Raw genomic sequence first — 15358 nt, forward strand, 5'->3', positions numbered from 1 at the left:
TTCTTATTTCTCAGTTCCATATAAATAACTTTCCTGCACGTATTTCCGGGAATATCCTCCTTTAGTACAGCTGTCATGCTATCCCTTATCAAAAACGCCACTTCCCCTCCTCTTTTGCCTCCCCTTCTCTCCTTCCTGCAGCATTTGTATCTTGGAGCATTAAGCTGCCAGTCCTGTCCATCGCTGAGCCACGTTTCTGTAATTGCTATGATATTCCAGTCCCATGTTCCTAACCATGCCTTGAGTTCAATCTGCCTTCCCTGTTAGGCCTCTTGCATTGAAATAAATGCAGTTTATCAGTCCTACCTTGTTCTCTGCTTTGCCGCTGCGTGCCCTGACTGTTTGACTCGCCTTTGTTCTCAACTGTACCAGTCTCAGATTGAAATCTTTCCTCACTATCTCCCTGGGTCCCAGCCCCCACCTTACCAGTTTAAATCTACCCGAGCAGCTCTAGCAAATCTCTCTGCCGGTATATTAGTCCCCTTCCAATTTAGGTGCAATCCAACCTTCTTCTCCAGGTCACTTCTACCCCAAAACAGCTTCCAATGATCTAAAAATGTGAATCCTTCTCCCATGCACCAGCTCCTCAGCCATGCATTCATCTGCTCTATTCTCCTAATCCTGGCCTCATTAGCTCATAGCACTGGGAGTAATCCAGATATTACTACTCTCGAGGACCTCCTTTTTACATTCCTGCCTAACTCTCTGTAACCTACCTTCAGAATCTCAACCTTTTCCCTTCCTATATTGTTGGTTCCAATGTGGACAATGACCTCCAGCTAGTCCCTCTCCCCTTTGAGAACATTCTGCACCCTCTCTGAGACATCCTTGATCCTGACACCAGGGAAGTAAAACACCATTCTGCTTTTTCGCTGCTGGCCACAGAAACATCTGTCTATACCTCGGACTAGAGAATCCCCTAACACAATCGATTGCTTGGAACCCGATGTACCTTTCATTACATTACAGCCAGTCTCAATACCAGAAACTTCGACGTTCGTGCTACATACCCCTGAGTGTCCATCATCCCCTACATTTTCCAAAACAGAATACTTGTATTTAATGGGGATAGCCACAGAAGACTGCTGCACTCCCTGCCTACCTCTCTTACCTTTCCTGGAGTTAACCCATCTGTGTGACTGTATCTCCTACCACCTTACTAGTTTAAATCTACCCGAGCAACTCTAGCAAATCTCTCTGCCGGTATATTAGTCCCCTTCCAATTTAGGTGCAATCCAACCTTCTTCTCCAGGTCACTTCTACCCCAAAACAGCTTCCAATTATCTAAAAATGTGAATCCTTCTCCCATACACCAGCTCCTCAGCCATGCATTCATCTGCTCTATTCTCCTAATCCTGGCCTCATTAGCTCGTAGCACTGTATCTGAGACTGTATCTGAGACTTTCCCCCCTTCCTATAATTGCCATCTATTACATCCCCTTGCTCTTGTAAATTCCTTATTGCCTCTACCTGCCTCTCCAATTGATCCACTTGATCTGATAGGATTCGCAACCAATGGCATTTATTGCAGATATAATCCTCAGTAACCCATAAACCCTCCCTAAACATCCACATCCGACAAGAAGAGCATATCACTCTACTAAGGGCCATTTTTGCTTCTTTCAATCTACAGACCCAGAAAATAGCACTGTCTTATTCCTCTACAAAACACTTCTCCAGTTTAAATTAATACTTATGGCTTATATTTTAACTTTAATCAAGAGACATGGCTCAATAAAATATATAATCAAGAAAGAATGCACTCAACTCACTACTGCAGCCTTATTTTAAGGCCACGCCTTAAATCCACTTCTCTGCTTCTGTGCTGTGACCTTTTCCAAACAGGTTCCTCCAAGGTCAGTTGTGAATTCCACTGTTTTTTGATTTTCCCAGACACACTCCGATATCCAGCGATACATGAATTGAACAGTAAAGGCAGTAACTGCTAACTCTGTCAGTTAGCTCTGTGGGTTCTTTCTCTCTCTCTCTCTCTCTCCTGCACTTACCTCACCATCTGCTTCCTTTGTCTGTTCTTCTCCCTTTTAAAACTGTTGTTGTTTTGACCTTCTTTTTCTCCAAAGTTCCAAAACAATGCAACAGCATATAAAACAGTAATTGCTGCTCCTGGAATTTGAGGAAATCACCTCCAACACCTACAATACCTCAAAAAAAGGAGCAGCTATTGCTTTAGTGTGGGAATAAGACATAAAATCTAATGATTAGATCTGTAAGTATGATACTGTTTGCTACTATAACACACCTAACATTCAATGACAAATACAAAACTGTCTTCCTAACAACTTACAGCAAAGTGAATGGAGATCAATAGCACAATTGACAACTTGAGATCAGATTGGCCTTTGCCAAAGGCCCAAAGCAAAATAACATTAGTAACATCGTGTTTCCTTTGCATGTCTTGCTGACAGAAATACTCTCACCTTATTCATTGCATCCTAAAATTTCTTCTTGGGAATTCAATCAGTTAAAAGTCAAAAGACATAGTTTTTGTAGGGAGATGATGAGATTATATTTACAATAAAAGGGCTGTTTGCAAAATTAAAAATCACACAATAGCAAATCACATCAGAATGCACCATGCATGAAATTTGACATGCCAGCTTTGTTTCTTAGGTATAATTCTACATTTATATTGATTTGTGCAAATGCACTTTCATAATGAGCAGACCTTCTAATGTTGCTACATTGTCAACTACCCTTGTATTTTTAAAAAGAAATTGCATTCAACTTTCTTTGGAATGCGTTTCACTACAAAATTACGTTATATAGTTTATCCTGAGTAAAATAGTGGCATTAAGCAATGTCAAAAAGTCACACTCAGGATCTAATGTTCAGATATTATAAGTATTCAATCTCAAGCACTGTTGTATGTTTAATCCTCCAGTAAGCAACAGTAAACAGTGAAAGACACAGAGGAGGTGAAAGACATCAGGTAGACCAGAAGAGATCATCATTGTGAATTGTATTTATAAAATAAAATTTCCTTTCAACTTACCTTTCCCAGATCTATGATGAAACAATCTCCTTTATTAAAGCTGGCCCAGCTGAGAGGAACTTCTGTTGCTCTGATAATCCTCCTGCCTTTAATATGCAGCAATCTCTTTGCAGAGAGGTCATTTGTAATGACGTGTGTAAAACCAGAAGCGACACCACCGGCCTAAGGTAGCAAAAGAAATAAACAATCATGCATTTTTTATTTTCCATTGGCTATGCAAATATGAGGAGATATTAAAAAGAAACCTATTTAGGAAATAAATGTATTAAAAACTACAAGCATTAGTAAAAATGATCATTTTTAATGCTTGTCTGTAAACGTCAACACATTTTTGCCCGGTTTATGTATCAGCTAAGCTTTGCTCACAGAACAGTGAGAACAGAACTCCTAGACTTGCATGTTTGTCCTTGGTGGAAGTTTGCATTCCAATAAGACACAATGTTACTGAAAAGGTACTTCAGGCATATATGTTTCATTTATGCCTAATTTGCCAGTTGTTACAAAATCTTCTGCTTTTGCTGAAACTTACATCTTCAATGTAGTACTTTCACATATCGTTCATCAGACAATGACAACATCTGAAGGTTATGGTGGAACAAACTGACTGCAGATACAAAATATTTTAATAAGATCAATGAACACACATGGCCAGAATAGCAGCCAGTGCAGGATGCCTGAAAGGACTGAATAGAGTTCCTTGCTCTTCAATTTGGAATGCCTGAAGGATCCAAATAAGTTAAGAGTGAAAGCCTTCTCCTCTGGCTTTCATGGAGTATCTTCTCAATTGTGTCTTTGTACTGTGTCACTTTGAACAATTTCTCCTTTCATTCGTCTGTCTCCAAGTCAAAGGTATAGCTATGGGTAGTCACATGGGTCCCACTTAGACCTGTCTCTTAGTGGGGTAGTGGAACATTCCTTATTCCAATTCTATTTTGATCCTTCACACAAAACTCTTCAATACATCAATGATGTAATCAATGTGGCTTCCTGCTCTTGTCTGGACTTAGAAACATTAATCAGTTTTGCTTCCAATTTCCATCCTCTCACTATCATTTGGTCCATTTCTGACTTCTCTTCTATTTCTTGATTTCACAATTTCCTTTTCTGAGAATAGACTGTCAACTAATATTCATTACAAACTGACCCAATTGCCACAGTTCCCTCTACTGCACTTCCTCAGCCCCAGTTCCTGCAAGGATTCCATTCAATTTGACCATTTTTTCCATCTGTTGCATCTTCCACAGTCGTGTTTCTGACATGTCTTTCTTTCTCTACAATCAAAGATCCTCCCCATTGACACAGTCCTCAACTGTGCCTAACCTATCCCTCAACACTTCTGCCCTCACCCTTCCAGAGCAATGATAGTGTTCCTTCTGTCCTCACTTTCCACGCCATCAGTCTCTGCATCCAAAGGAGCATCCTCTGCCAATTCTGACACCTCATTAGGATGAGTACATCTTCCCTTCACCTTCATTTTCAGCATTCTGCAAGGACTGTTCCCTCCTGTCACCCTGCTCCATGCCTCCACCACTCCAAATACTTCCTCACTCTCCTGTGGCATGTTCCCATACTGATGCAGAAGGTGTAACTCTTGCTCTTTCACTTCTTCCTTCTTCTCCACCCAAGGCCCCAAACAATCCTTCTAATAAAGTAGTGTTTTACTTGTACTTCCATCCAATCAACTAGAATCTACACTGACATGACCAAATGCAGAGGCTAACTGTTTTGCAGAATACCATTGTCTGTCTATCAAGAGTTACTCCAACCTTCCAGGTGCTTGTCCTTTTAATAAACCACCTTGATCCCACGGTAACATTTTCATTCTGCGCCTGCTATATTTTTCCAATGAAGCTCAATGCAAGCTGGAGGAACATTATTTTGCACTTAGGTACTTTACAACCTCTAGGAATCAATGTTGAGTTCCACAATTTCAGCCTTTGATTTCTGTCCTCCTTTTTTCTTACACACCCCACCTCACCCCCCACCAGCCCCGACCATGTCTTATTTGTGACTTGCTCGCTTTGCTCTCAGCACAGCAGATATATTATCTTCTTCTCACCGCTAACATTTACACATATTTTACATCGCTATCACTCCCTACTGCTTTGTCTTTGCTGTAAACACTTGCACAATCCATTTCACTGGCTCTTTTATACCTCTGTCAAAAGCTTAAAACCACCACTTTCAGAGCCTTTTAGTTCTGACGAAGTGTAATTTTGGACTCCAAACATTAACACTAGTTCTCTGTCTACAGATGTTGCCAGTGCTGCAAAGGTTCTCCAGCACTTTCTATTTTTATTCCAGATTTCCAACATCTGCAATATTTTGCTTTTATAGTACTTGGATGGTTTTCAACTACTTTACCATTAACTGTAAAATTTGTGGAGTGCAGAGTTTTAAAGTATATTTAAATGTCCAACAAGAAAACAAAAACATTTCTACAAACTTTGAAGGAATGATAAAAGTTTCAGGAGGGAAGCAATTTGTTTGCATTTTTCATCATCGAGTTAGATTTAATATAGTTATGAAAAGTGACAAAAATAGACCTGTAGAAAAATTCTTAATTCGGGAAAGGCCCATTATGCTAAGTGGATATGTGACTCAATGGAAACTAAACGGGAAAAGGCTACTTGAGGGAAAACCATTGTCAAAACAGTGAGAAACATTCATGGAAAAGAGAAATAGGCTTCATAATAAATATGATAGCACAAGAGAAGGAGGGAGACTTCTGAATCTAGACCAGTGGTTATCAAAGAACACACAGAGTAGGATGAGACAAAAAGGCCAGCTTGTATCAGATACCAAAAACGAGGATAAAACCTAATGGAATTTTGGAAGTGCAGAGTCGAAATTAAAAAGGAAACTAGGAAATGAAAGCAAATACATGAGAAAATACTAGCAAGTAGAATCAAAGAAAACCCAAACACCCAAAGACCCTTTACAAATAAATAAAGCGCAAGAAACAAGGTGAGGGAAGAAAAGGGCCATTGTGGATTAAGAGGTAACCTATATGCAATAGTAAAAGACACGTGAATGGCTCTTAATTAACAATTTGGGTTGTGTTTTCCTGAATGGTTCCAATGTTAGCACCATTCTGGGTCCCAACCAACATGAGTCAGTTGTGTGCTGGCAGAAGGAATCTTCCAGGAGTTATCCAATATGGCTGACTGATGGGCTCCTTACGTGGAAGGTCCAATAGGAGAATCTGCAGCTCTGGATAGATGATGGCTCCACCAGCAGAGGTGGCTGCTGCTGGGGTAGGTAGGAAGTCATCTCAGAACACTGATAGAAAGCTGTTCCTTTTCCTCGGGGATACTGTGTGTTTGTTTTTTTTCAGAGAGGTCATAAAACAGCCCAGGCTCCGATTTGGCTGGTTTGGTACAGAAATGAAAGTGTTTACTGAGAGGCCTTTTGTTTATATGTAAACAAAAGAGACTTCAGGCCACATGTTTTAGAAGTAGGCTGTATACTGAAAGGGGTGTGGCCAGTCTGGCAGCTGAAGTTTTGGGTCAGTTCAGCAATGGTGTGTATGGAAGAAAGCTGGAAGCCTCTCTCTCTCTCTCACTCTTTCTCCTTCTGCCCTTCTAATCTCGACTTGTAAGCCTCTGTTTCATTTTTACTCTGTCTTAAAGGAGTTTGCTTATTGGGACTGTTGTATATTTTCAGAACAGCATAATTAAGTCTAGTTTGGGCAGACTGAGTTCTGTGGGTATTCTATATTCCGTTCTTTGTGTTTAATTCCATAATTCTGTGAATAATTTTTTGTCAACCGAGCTAACTTACTCTGGGTAATTTTCACTGTACACTTACTGAAACAAATAGCAAAGTTACAGTCTGGGCTGCCTTCTTAAGAATGTTTTGAGCGGTCTGGCCTAGTCCATAACAACATTAACATGGATATAATCTTGCACTCTGCAGATATTAGACTGAAGTGGCCTACAGCATGCAGGGCCATCAGTGTGGTGGAGACATGTCTCCACCGGTTTATTTTTCTGACTATTTTGTCTCCATGTTGCCAACTCCTTCCCGGGGACACCCTGCCACTAGGAGGGTGCAGACAGTTGGTGGGTTCTGCACGCTGTGTGAAGTTCCAAGCTCCCTCAGAAAATCCACCCCAATTGGGCTTTAAAGTAGGTTGCTCATCTTATTGGAGCAGGCTGTCAACTTTCTTAACCAGCCACCACTAGAAAGTTCCTCAGGAGGAAGGAATGGCTTAGCCACTATGTACCCACAGCCTTCAGTTCCCTATCCATTTCTCATGCATCTTTTTTCACAGAAAAATGCAAAAACTGCAGCTTTTGTAGATCCTGATCTGCTGTGCTTTTTCCAACACTACACATTATTATCAGCATAATACAACTCAGGGAATGCCTCCCCCATATCCTAAAGTATAAAGGGAGGGAAGGAAGGAAGGAAATTGCAGAAACCCTAATTATCATTTTCCAGTCATCCAAAACTATAGGTGTGCTGTTGGAGAACTATTAATGTTATATTCTTGACTGAGAAGTGGTAAAATGACAATTGAGGCCATTCTGTTTCATCTTGATGCTAGCCAAGCTATTCAAAAGTTTTAGTCATTATTTATTAATGACCTGGATTCATTCGGAAAGTCGGCATGGATTTGAGAAGGGAAAGCAATGCCTGAGTAACTTGTTGGGATTTTGAGGAAAGATAAAAGGAAGATCAATGAGAGATTATATTTTTGATGCAGTCCACATGGATTTCAACAAGGCTTTTTTGACACGCTTCCACAGGGCTGTCCAGTCAGAAAAGTAAGCGCCAATAGGATCCAAGGCCAACTGGTACCTTGAATCCAAATCTGACTTGTGGCAGCAAGTGACAGATAACAGTTGCCTCATGTTTGGATGGCTGTCTTCAGTGCACTCCTTGAAGCCATGTGCTAGGGCTCTTGCTGTCTGTGGCATTTATCAATGACTTATGTCTAAACACAAGAAACAGGAGCAAAACATTTCCTGATGAAATGGCTGTCATTGACTGTAACAAAGAAATTGTAGAGTCCAGGAAAATATCAATGGACTGTTCAAGTGAGCAGGAACTGGGAAATGGAGTACAATCAGAGAAGTGCGAGGTAATGCCTTGGGGAAGATAAACAAGGGAATAAAAAGGAGAATGCTGAAAGCTAGAGTTCTGTCTGCCATTCTGGTCACCGCAACACAGGAAGGATGCGACCGGTTTTGAAAGATTACAGAAGAGATTAAAATTATGTTGAACAGCAAGAAAACTTCAGTTTAGAGGAAAGAGTAGATAAACAAAAGTTTTCTTTTCTATGTAACAGATGAAGATGACGGCAAATTAAACTGAGTTGTACAAAATTATGAGGGATCTAGATCAAGTATATCGCTAAAATTACCTTTAACAGGGAGATCAATAGATCCAAATTTAAATTAATCATAGAAGGTTTGGAGGCGTATTAAGGTGAAATTTTCACCTGGGGTGATAGGAGTCTGGAGCTTAAAAACTTGGATACACAGTTCTATGTTGTAATTGACAATGTGAATGGGATTATTAGGCAGCATTTCTCTTCGCTGGTCACCAAAACTATGATGGGTCAAATTGCTGCTTGAGTCATAAATATTATTTGATTCTGTTATGAGATTATTTGATATACTTTGGATCATTAAGTAATAAAATAAGCATGCATTATTGTTTATTGTTAACAGAACAGTTCATAATCTATAACATATTCATTTGCATTTACTGGTCACACAATTACTTTACAAATACATTGATTATAAAGTATTGCTCCAGTTAAAAATAATCATTGGCTTATAGTCTGTAACCACACAAGCAAACTACTTTGAATGCTCTGTTATCCCACAACCTTGCAGTATTTATCACTAAAACAAGTTTACACTGCAGCCAGACACTATCTCAATAGTGATATAAAGCTTAACATTGAAATTTATGTCTTTGAAACTTCATTTTTGTTAAAAGGACAAACTTATACCACTCAGGTACAATTAACAAGGCAATGTGATCAGCATGTTTCAAACTCCACCACTATTATGCCCTCCATCAAGATCTAGGGGCATATTCATATCCTTCCAAATGTTACTGTTCAATGCTCAGAGTTATGCTATGTCAACAGTCAGACCTATGCTGTTGAAGGGCACTTTGGTGTTGAGTCTCAATTTGTTCTATACCTTATGGCAATGGTTTGCTGGTGAATATCCTGACAGGGCCAGATGTAGGGTAGAAAGATGTCCACATTGAAGATATTGTAAATGATTACTAGCCAAGTAATGTGTCATATAGTGAAAGTGTCACTTCGGATTTTGTCCTTTGCTTTAGTCTTCAATAGTATGCAAACTTATCGGTATTTACAACCAAATTTATCTGAGCAATATTCAATAAATGCATTGTTTGGTAGCATGTTTTGATCTCTATGTATTAGAAATAGATTTTTCAACTACAGTATAACCCCAGCAGTTAGAAAAACAGCTACGGTTGGAGGAAATTCTGGATCATTGCAGATTATAACAATAGATGGTATGCTTTCAACTGACTGCAAAAAAATTTAAGCCTGTTGCAAATTTTATTGGGGCAGCTGACCAAGGTTTCTGGCACACAAATAATGTCACCACTACCCTGTTTAGGTTTGTTTGGCATAATTATTCCACTCGGTGGATTCACCACCAGGATTCCAGAGTTGTCTATATCTATTAGCTTGATGCTGCAATGACTTGAAGCTATGTTTCATTATCAGAAATATTATTCCCATCAACTATAGTGACTTTAGTGCTGTCAGGGATGGAAGATGTATCAGAAAAGGAAAATATCATGTAATATGACACATGCATCCTGAAAGCTGAGGAAGAACTGAGTGAAAACCTTCCAAAGACACCATCTTGGTGTTCGATGACAGACAGCAATGTTCATTATTCAGTCCTTGCCTACCATTTGAGGTTTCTGTCAGTCTTTTGCAGGTCACCTTTTAATGACCTCCCAACCATTATCAGCACACAGCAGGGAGCTTATGTTGGGTGGTCTACAGTTAAGCTAACTAGCTCCCTGACCAGTACCACTCATGAGGAACTATAATTATACTTATACTGCTCTCCTAACCCAACACAGATATACATTGTTTCTCACTGAATGGTGGTTTCAGTAGCCTGGGTATAAAGGTTTCTGCAGTTCTGTACCCACCAACTTCTAGTTTTAACTGAGATCAGTCAGGAGGTCAGTCCACGCGCTCCCTGACTATCTTTTGCATCCTCTCTTCCCCAAACTAGCACCTATACCCAGCAAGACATCTCCCACTTTGTCCTGCAGATAGGACCCTTGAACTCTCCTTAGCTGTTCCTTTGTTGCATCCTTGTTCTGAAGGTTTTCCTGCCTGACAGATTGCCAAATTGGGAACCTAGAGGAAACAAATCTTAAAGCTTATTCTGCAGTTAAAAACTGAAAATCAATTGTGAACCACAGACTCCTCACTCCAAATACACATCACTCTGATTATCAAGGCCAGGGGGTTTCAAGAAATCTGAAGTGTCAAAAAACATAACAAGCATTAACTTAAAAGGTGAGTAATGGGGATGACATGAAACAGCAACAGGCCATTCAGCCCTGTTCCACCATTCTTGATTATGACTATTCATCTACCTCAATGCTTCATTCCCAAATGACTGCATAATCCTTGTTGTCATTATCACACCAACCACTGGTTGGAGTCATACCTGGCACATAGGAAGATGGTTGTGGTTGGTTGGAGGTCAGTCATCTCAGCTCCAGGACATCTCTGCAGGAGTTTCTCAGGGTAGCATCTTCACCCTAGCCATCTTCAGCTAATTCATCGATAATCTTCCCTCCATCATAAAGTCAGAAGTGGGGATGTTCACTGACAATTGTGCAACGTTCAGCACCATTCGTGTCTCCTCAGATACCGAAGCAGTCCGTGTCCAAACGCAACAAGACCTGGACTATATCCAGGCTTGGCTGACAAGTGGCAAGTACATATGCCAGGCAAGACCATTTCCAATAACAGACAATCTAACCACCACCCCTTGACATTCAATGGTGATACCATCACTGAGTTCTGTATTATCAACATCTTGGTGGTTACAATTGACCAGAAACTCAACTGGACTCACCACCTAAAGACAATGGCTACAAGAGCTGGTCAGAGGCTAGGAATATTGTGGTGAGTAACTCACCTCCTGACTCCCAAAAGCCTGTCCATCAACTACAAGGCATAAGTCAGGTATGTGATGGAATACTCCCCACTTGCCTGGATGGTTGCATCTCCAACAAAACTCAAGGAGCTTGGCACCATCCAGGAAAAAGCTGCCTAATTGATGGCAGCACATCCACAATCATCCACTCACTCCACCACTAATGCTCAGTAGCAGCTGCGTATGCTATCTACAAGATGCATCGCAGAAATTCACCAAAGATCCTTTGACAGCACCTTCCAAACCTATGGCCACTTCTATCTGGAAGGACAAGGACAGCAGATACATGTGAATACCACCCCCCGGCTAGTTCCCCTCCAAGTTACTGACCATCCTGATTTGGAAATATATAGCTTTTCCTTCAGTGTCACTGGCTAGCCAGTGATGCCCACCTCCCTCTTGTGAATATAAAAAAAATCTAGAAAGTTATCAACGTCTTTCTTGAAATGAGTAATTATTGATTTTATGACTACAAAATTCAAGGCTTTGAATGAAAACGGTCCTCCTCATCTCAGTCCAAAATGGTTTGATTTTTATTTTGAGACTTTATCCTTTGGTTCTGGACACCTCCACCCCCACCCAAGAAAGATTCTTTGCATCTACTTTGCATAATCCTTTAGGAAATTTGTAAATTTCTTGAAATCACCTCTCATTCTTCTAAACCCCCAGAGAATACTGGCCCAGTATTCAATTTCCCTTCATAGGGCAGTCCCTCCTTTCCAGGAATCAGTATGGTGGACATTCACTATGCTCCTTCTCCAGAAAGTATATCTTTCCTTAGACAAGGAACCAGAACTGTGCACAATATTCCAGGTACCATCTCATAAGTGTTCAATACAATTGAGGCAACACTTCTTTGCTCTTGTACTCAAATCCTCTTGTGATAAAGGCTAACATATCATTGCTTTCTAAATTGCTTGCTGCATACAAATTAGTGACTAATACTTTCTGTTCAATATTTTGAGGTCAAAATAGCCATTCTGACTCAATTGTAAATTGAAGTAAATGGAGGAAGAGCAACCAATAGCTTCAACACATGTTCTTTATTCTTTAATGGGACATGCGCATTTGTTACTAATTGAACTGTATAATCTGAGGATAGATAAGAAATAACAATGTTGCTGCGTGCCTGGAGTCACATGTAGGCCATCTGGAATGTTAGGTTTCCTCACATAAAGGACATTTGTAAACCTCATGGGTTTTTACAGTGACTGATGATAGTTGTCGTGGCCACCATTATTGGGACAATTTCAGATTTGTAACTTGATTGCATTTAAACTCCACCATTGTTGTCAGGTCATTGGAATTAGTATTGCAACTCAAAAATCAGAATTCTCTGGGGAATTAGTTTAATGCCTTTAAATTACTAGTCCAATGACATGACCAGTACGCCAGCTTCTCCCCATATATGTTAAGCAATTACATGGTCCCCCAGTCCAGAGGAAGGGTTACACCCGAAACGTCAACTTCTCCATCTCCTGATGCTGCCTGGCCTGCTGTGTTCTTCCAGCCTCCTGTCTGTCTATTTTGGATTCCAGCATCTGTAATTTTCTTTTGCCTCTAAGCAATTATATATTGGCAATATTGTGACATTGATGCTGATGCATTTTGATGCAAATTGTATTCATCCATGGCAAAGGTTGCCAAATACAATGTCAATGCTTCTGAAATAAAAGTTTATCTTATTAAAAATAAATGAAAAGAAATGCTAAATTAATGTACAAAGCTGGTTAGAAGTAGCTGCACAAAGCAGGCTCTACATGCCCTACTCTACGCCGAGCTAGTTCATCAACAGTCAGGAATCAGTGTGGGCTCTGCATTTGCTCATCTCGTTCCTAGAGTGCGGAGTGGAATTAATCAGACGGGCATCCATCTTTTTATCGTTCATTATCCAGTCATGTTAGTTTGGAGATACTGAGAGGATTATGAAAATTCCAGCTTTATGAAAACTGAAGGATTGGTTGGAATCCTGAATAAGTCACCTATCGAGGGAGTTGAATGAGATTGGAACAACAGTTAAAATTAGAGAGCAGAAGACTGAGTTGACACTGTCAAAGAGACTGACTCACTCGCAGACTGTCCAGCAGATTGACTGGAGGCTGTCCACAAGACTAATGAGAAATTTCTTGAAGCACAGCTCAAAGATGTTGACGTGTTATTAACCTATCAGCCTCACCATTCAGATAAACTGGTCAATTCTGATTTTTGAGTTGCAGTACTAATTGGGGTTATAACTATTGCTATCTGTTAAATGTTTATATTCCAATATTAAAAGACAAATTGATTCAAATGTTTGTGATTCCGGTTGTTCTTACTACTTATTACTCTAACTTATATAAAAATCACAATGCCTTTGGATATGAGAGAGATAGATGCTTAGGTTTGCTGTCCGGACAAATAGCCAATCAAGTAACTGTCCAAGAGATATGAAAATTGACCACACATCGGAAGGAGATGTAGGTGCAGTGGGAGGAAATGGACATGAACACTTTACGCTGCTGAGCTAACCTTATGGAACTGACAACAATTTCTAGCTGTCCACCCTTAACTTGTCTTATCATGACTTGTATGTTTTGTTTAAGTGATTTTATGGCGCACGACAAATAAAAAAAAACCTCACTCCCTGTAGTTTTAGCACAAAGTGGTTAAAGGTTGAAAAATGAACGACAAAACAAATGAATGTGCTGTACTCATGCCCGGTGTAGTTGGGAGCAGTCGCCTTTAGTTTTATTTACCTGGTACTTAAGTCCGCCCTTGAAATAACTAACAAAAGTATTCGACTCGTAACCTTGCTGCTCTCGGAATTGAACGGGATTCCCTCCCAGATAGTCATCCATCTGCACTGCAAAAATCGCAGCGGCGCCACTTTCATCCTGAGAGCATTCCTTGCCTAAAGGGAAGATCAAGCACATTAATAGCGCCGAATTTCAGAACAAAATATGAGATCCCCGCTAACACCCCCCCCCCGCCCCACACACACACACACCCCATACAGTGCAACTCAGTCTCACCTAACCAGTAATGTAGATTGTAAGTGAAGTTATTTCCCCTCGTTCTGGTTTGCATCACTAGGTAAGCGTCTCCGACATAGAAACTGCCGTGCAAACTTGGTAAAACTGGCACTAGCTCCATATGCTCCACTCTCCAGACCTGGACCCCTTCCTTCTTCCCAGCATTTTCAAACTCTTTGTGGTACAGCACCATGCTTCTCTCTCCGGGGGGGCTGCTGAGGCGGGGAGCCGGCAACGATTGAAATCTCTCTCAGACTGAGCAAAACCAAACGAAAAACTTTGCTGCCAAACCCTCGGCGACTCGGCAGGCTGACTTTTAAAAAAGCAACGAGGGGGCGTGTGAGAGCTACAGTGATGTCAGGGTTTGTGGAATACGGAACTGGATTGCTGAGGAATAAAGAGTGTCTGTAATTATTTGAGGAACCTTCACTGGGAGCCATCGCCCCCAGTTAGCACCTTCACCTCCTCGGGAAACTGTCACACAGTCCGAGTCACCAGCGTTGGAGTCAAGTTTGACAAACTTTTCTGAAACAACTTTCCTCCCGAATTCTGTGGCTTTTTTTTCCCAGATCTGAGAATATGCAGTCAGGGTGACAATGAGGGGATTCAGGTTCGTGTGCAAAACAAACAAGGACACAGATGAATTGGGCGGAATGACTTGTTTGTGTGCAGTATGTTCTACATAAACTCTATTTTAGGACACTGTTGCACCAAGACCTTTCCTCTGGGTATTCAGCTGAAAAGATGCTCATAACTCCAGAGTCAGCTCCCATGTAACTTCAAGGCTGGCAGCTGTGGCAGGTCCCCTGGGAGGGTCTGCCTTAATCCCAAGGGGTACACAACTGGTGGCCCCAGGGTAACATCAAGTCAGATTAACAATGTTGTCCAAAGTGCACCATATCTATCTTAATGTTTTGACAAAACAGATAAATGCCACTTGCACTTTCAAAACACTAAACAACCTGGAGCAGAGCTTTGCAGTGGGCATGAAGGCAGTATAAGTACAATATTCCACTCGATTTCTGGGCGAAATAGAAAAGAGTGGATGGCTGCTTCAGATACTGTCCTACAGAATGTAAGCCGATGTAACCAAGTGCAGAGAATCCATGGCAGAATACTCCCCACCTTGCCAACTCCCCAAC

At 40.8% G+C, this 15358-nt stretch overlaps 1 protein-coding gene across 1 annotated transcript in view; it reads right to left on the reverse strand.

The window, feature by feature from the left end:
- The window catches only part of LOC122549799 (scinderin), a 110213-nt gene extending 95594 nt beyond the window's left edge, over positions 1 to 14619 (reverse strand). Inside the window, exons 1-3 of the mRNA XM_043689846.2 lie at positions 14217 to 14619; positions 13941 to 14095; positions 3014 to 3175 (exon numbers count right to left, since the gene is read on the reverse strand). Of these exons, the coding sequence (XP_043545781.2) occupies positions 3014 to 3175; positions 13941 to 14095; positions 14217 to 14409 (510 nt within the window). The 5' untranslated portion in view covers positions 14410 to 14619. The remainder of the gene's footprint in view (positions 1 to 3013; positions 3176 to 13940; positions 14096 to 14216) is intronic.
- Between the last annotated feature and the right edge of the window lie 739 nt (positions 14620 to 15358).

The sequence above is a fragment of the Chiloscyllium plagiosum genome, unplaced genomic scaffold, assembly GCF_037043375.1.
Source record: "Chiloscyllium plagiosum isolate Xiang-an unplaced genomic scaffold, Cpla_swu_hap1 HiC_scaffold_5, whole genome shotgun sequence".
NCBI lineage: Eukaryota > Metazoa > Chordata > Chondrichthyes > Orectolobiformes > Hemiscylliidae > Chiloscyllium > Chiloscyllium plagiosum.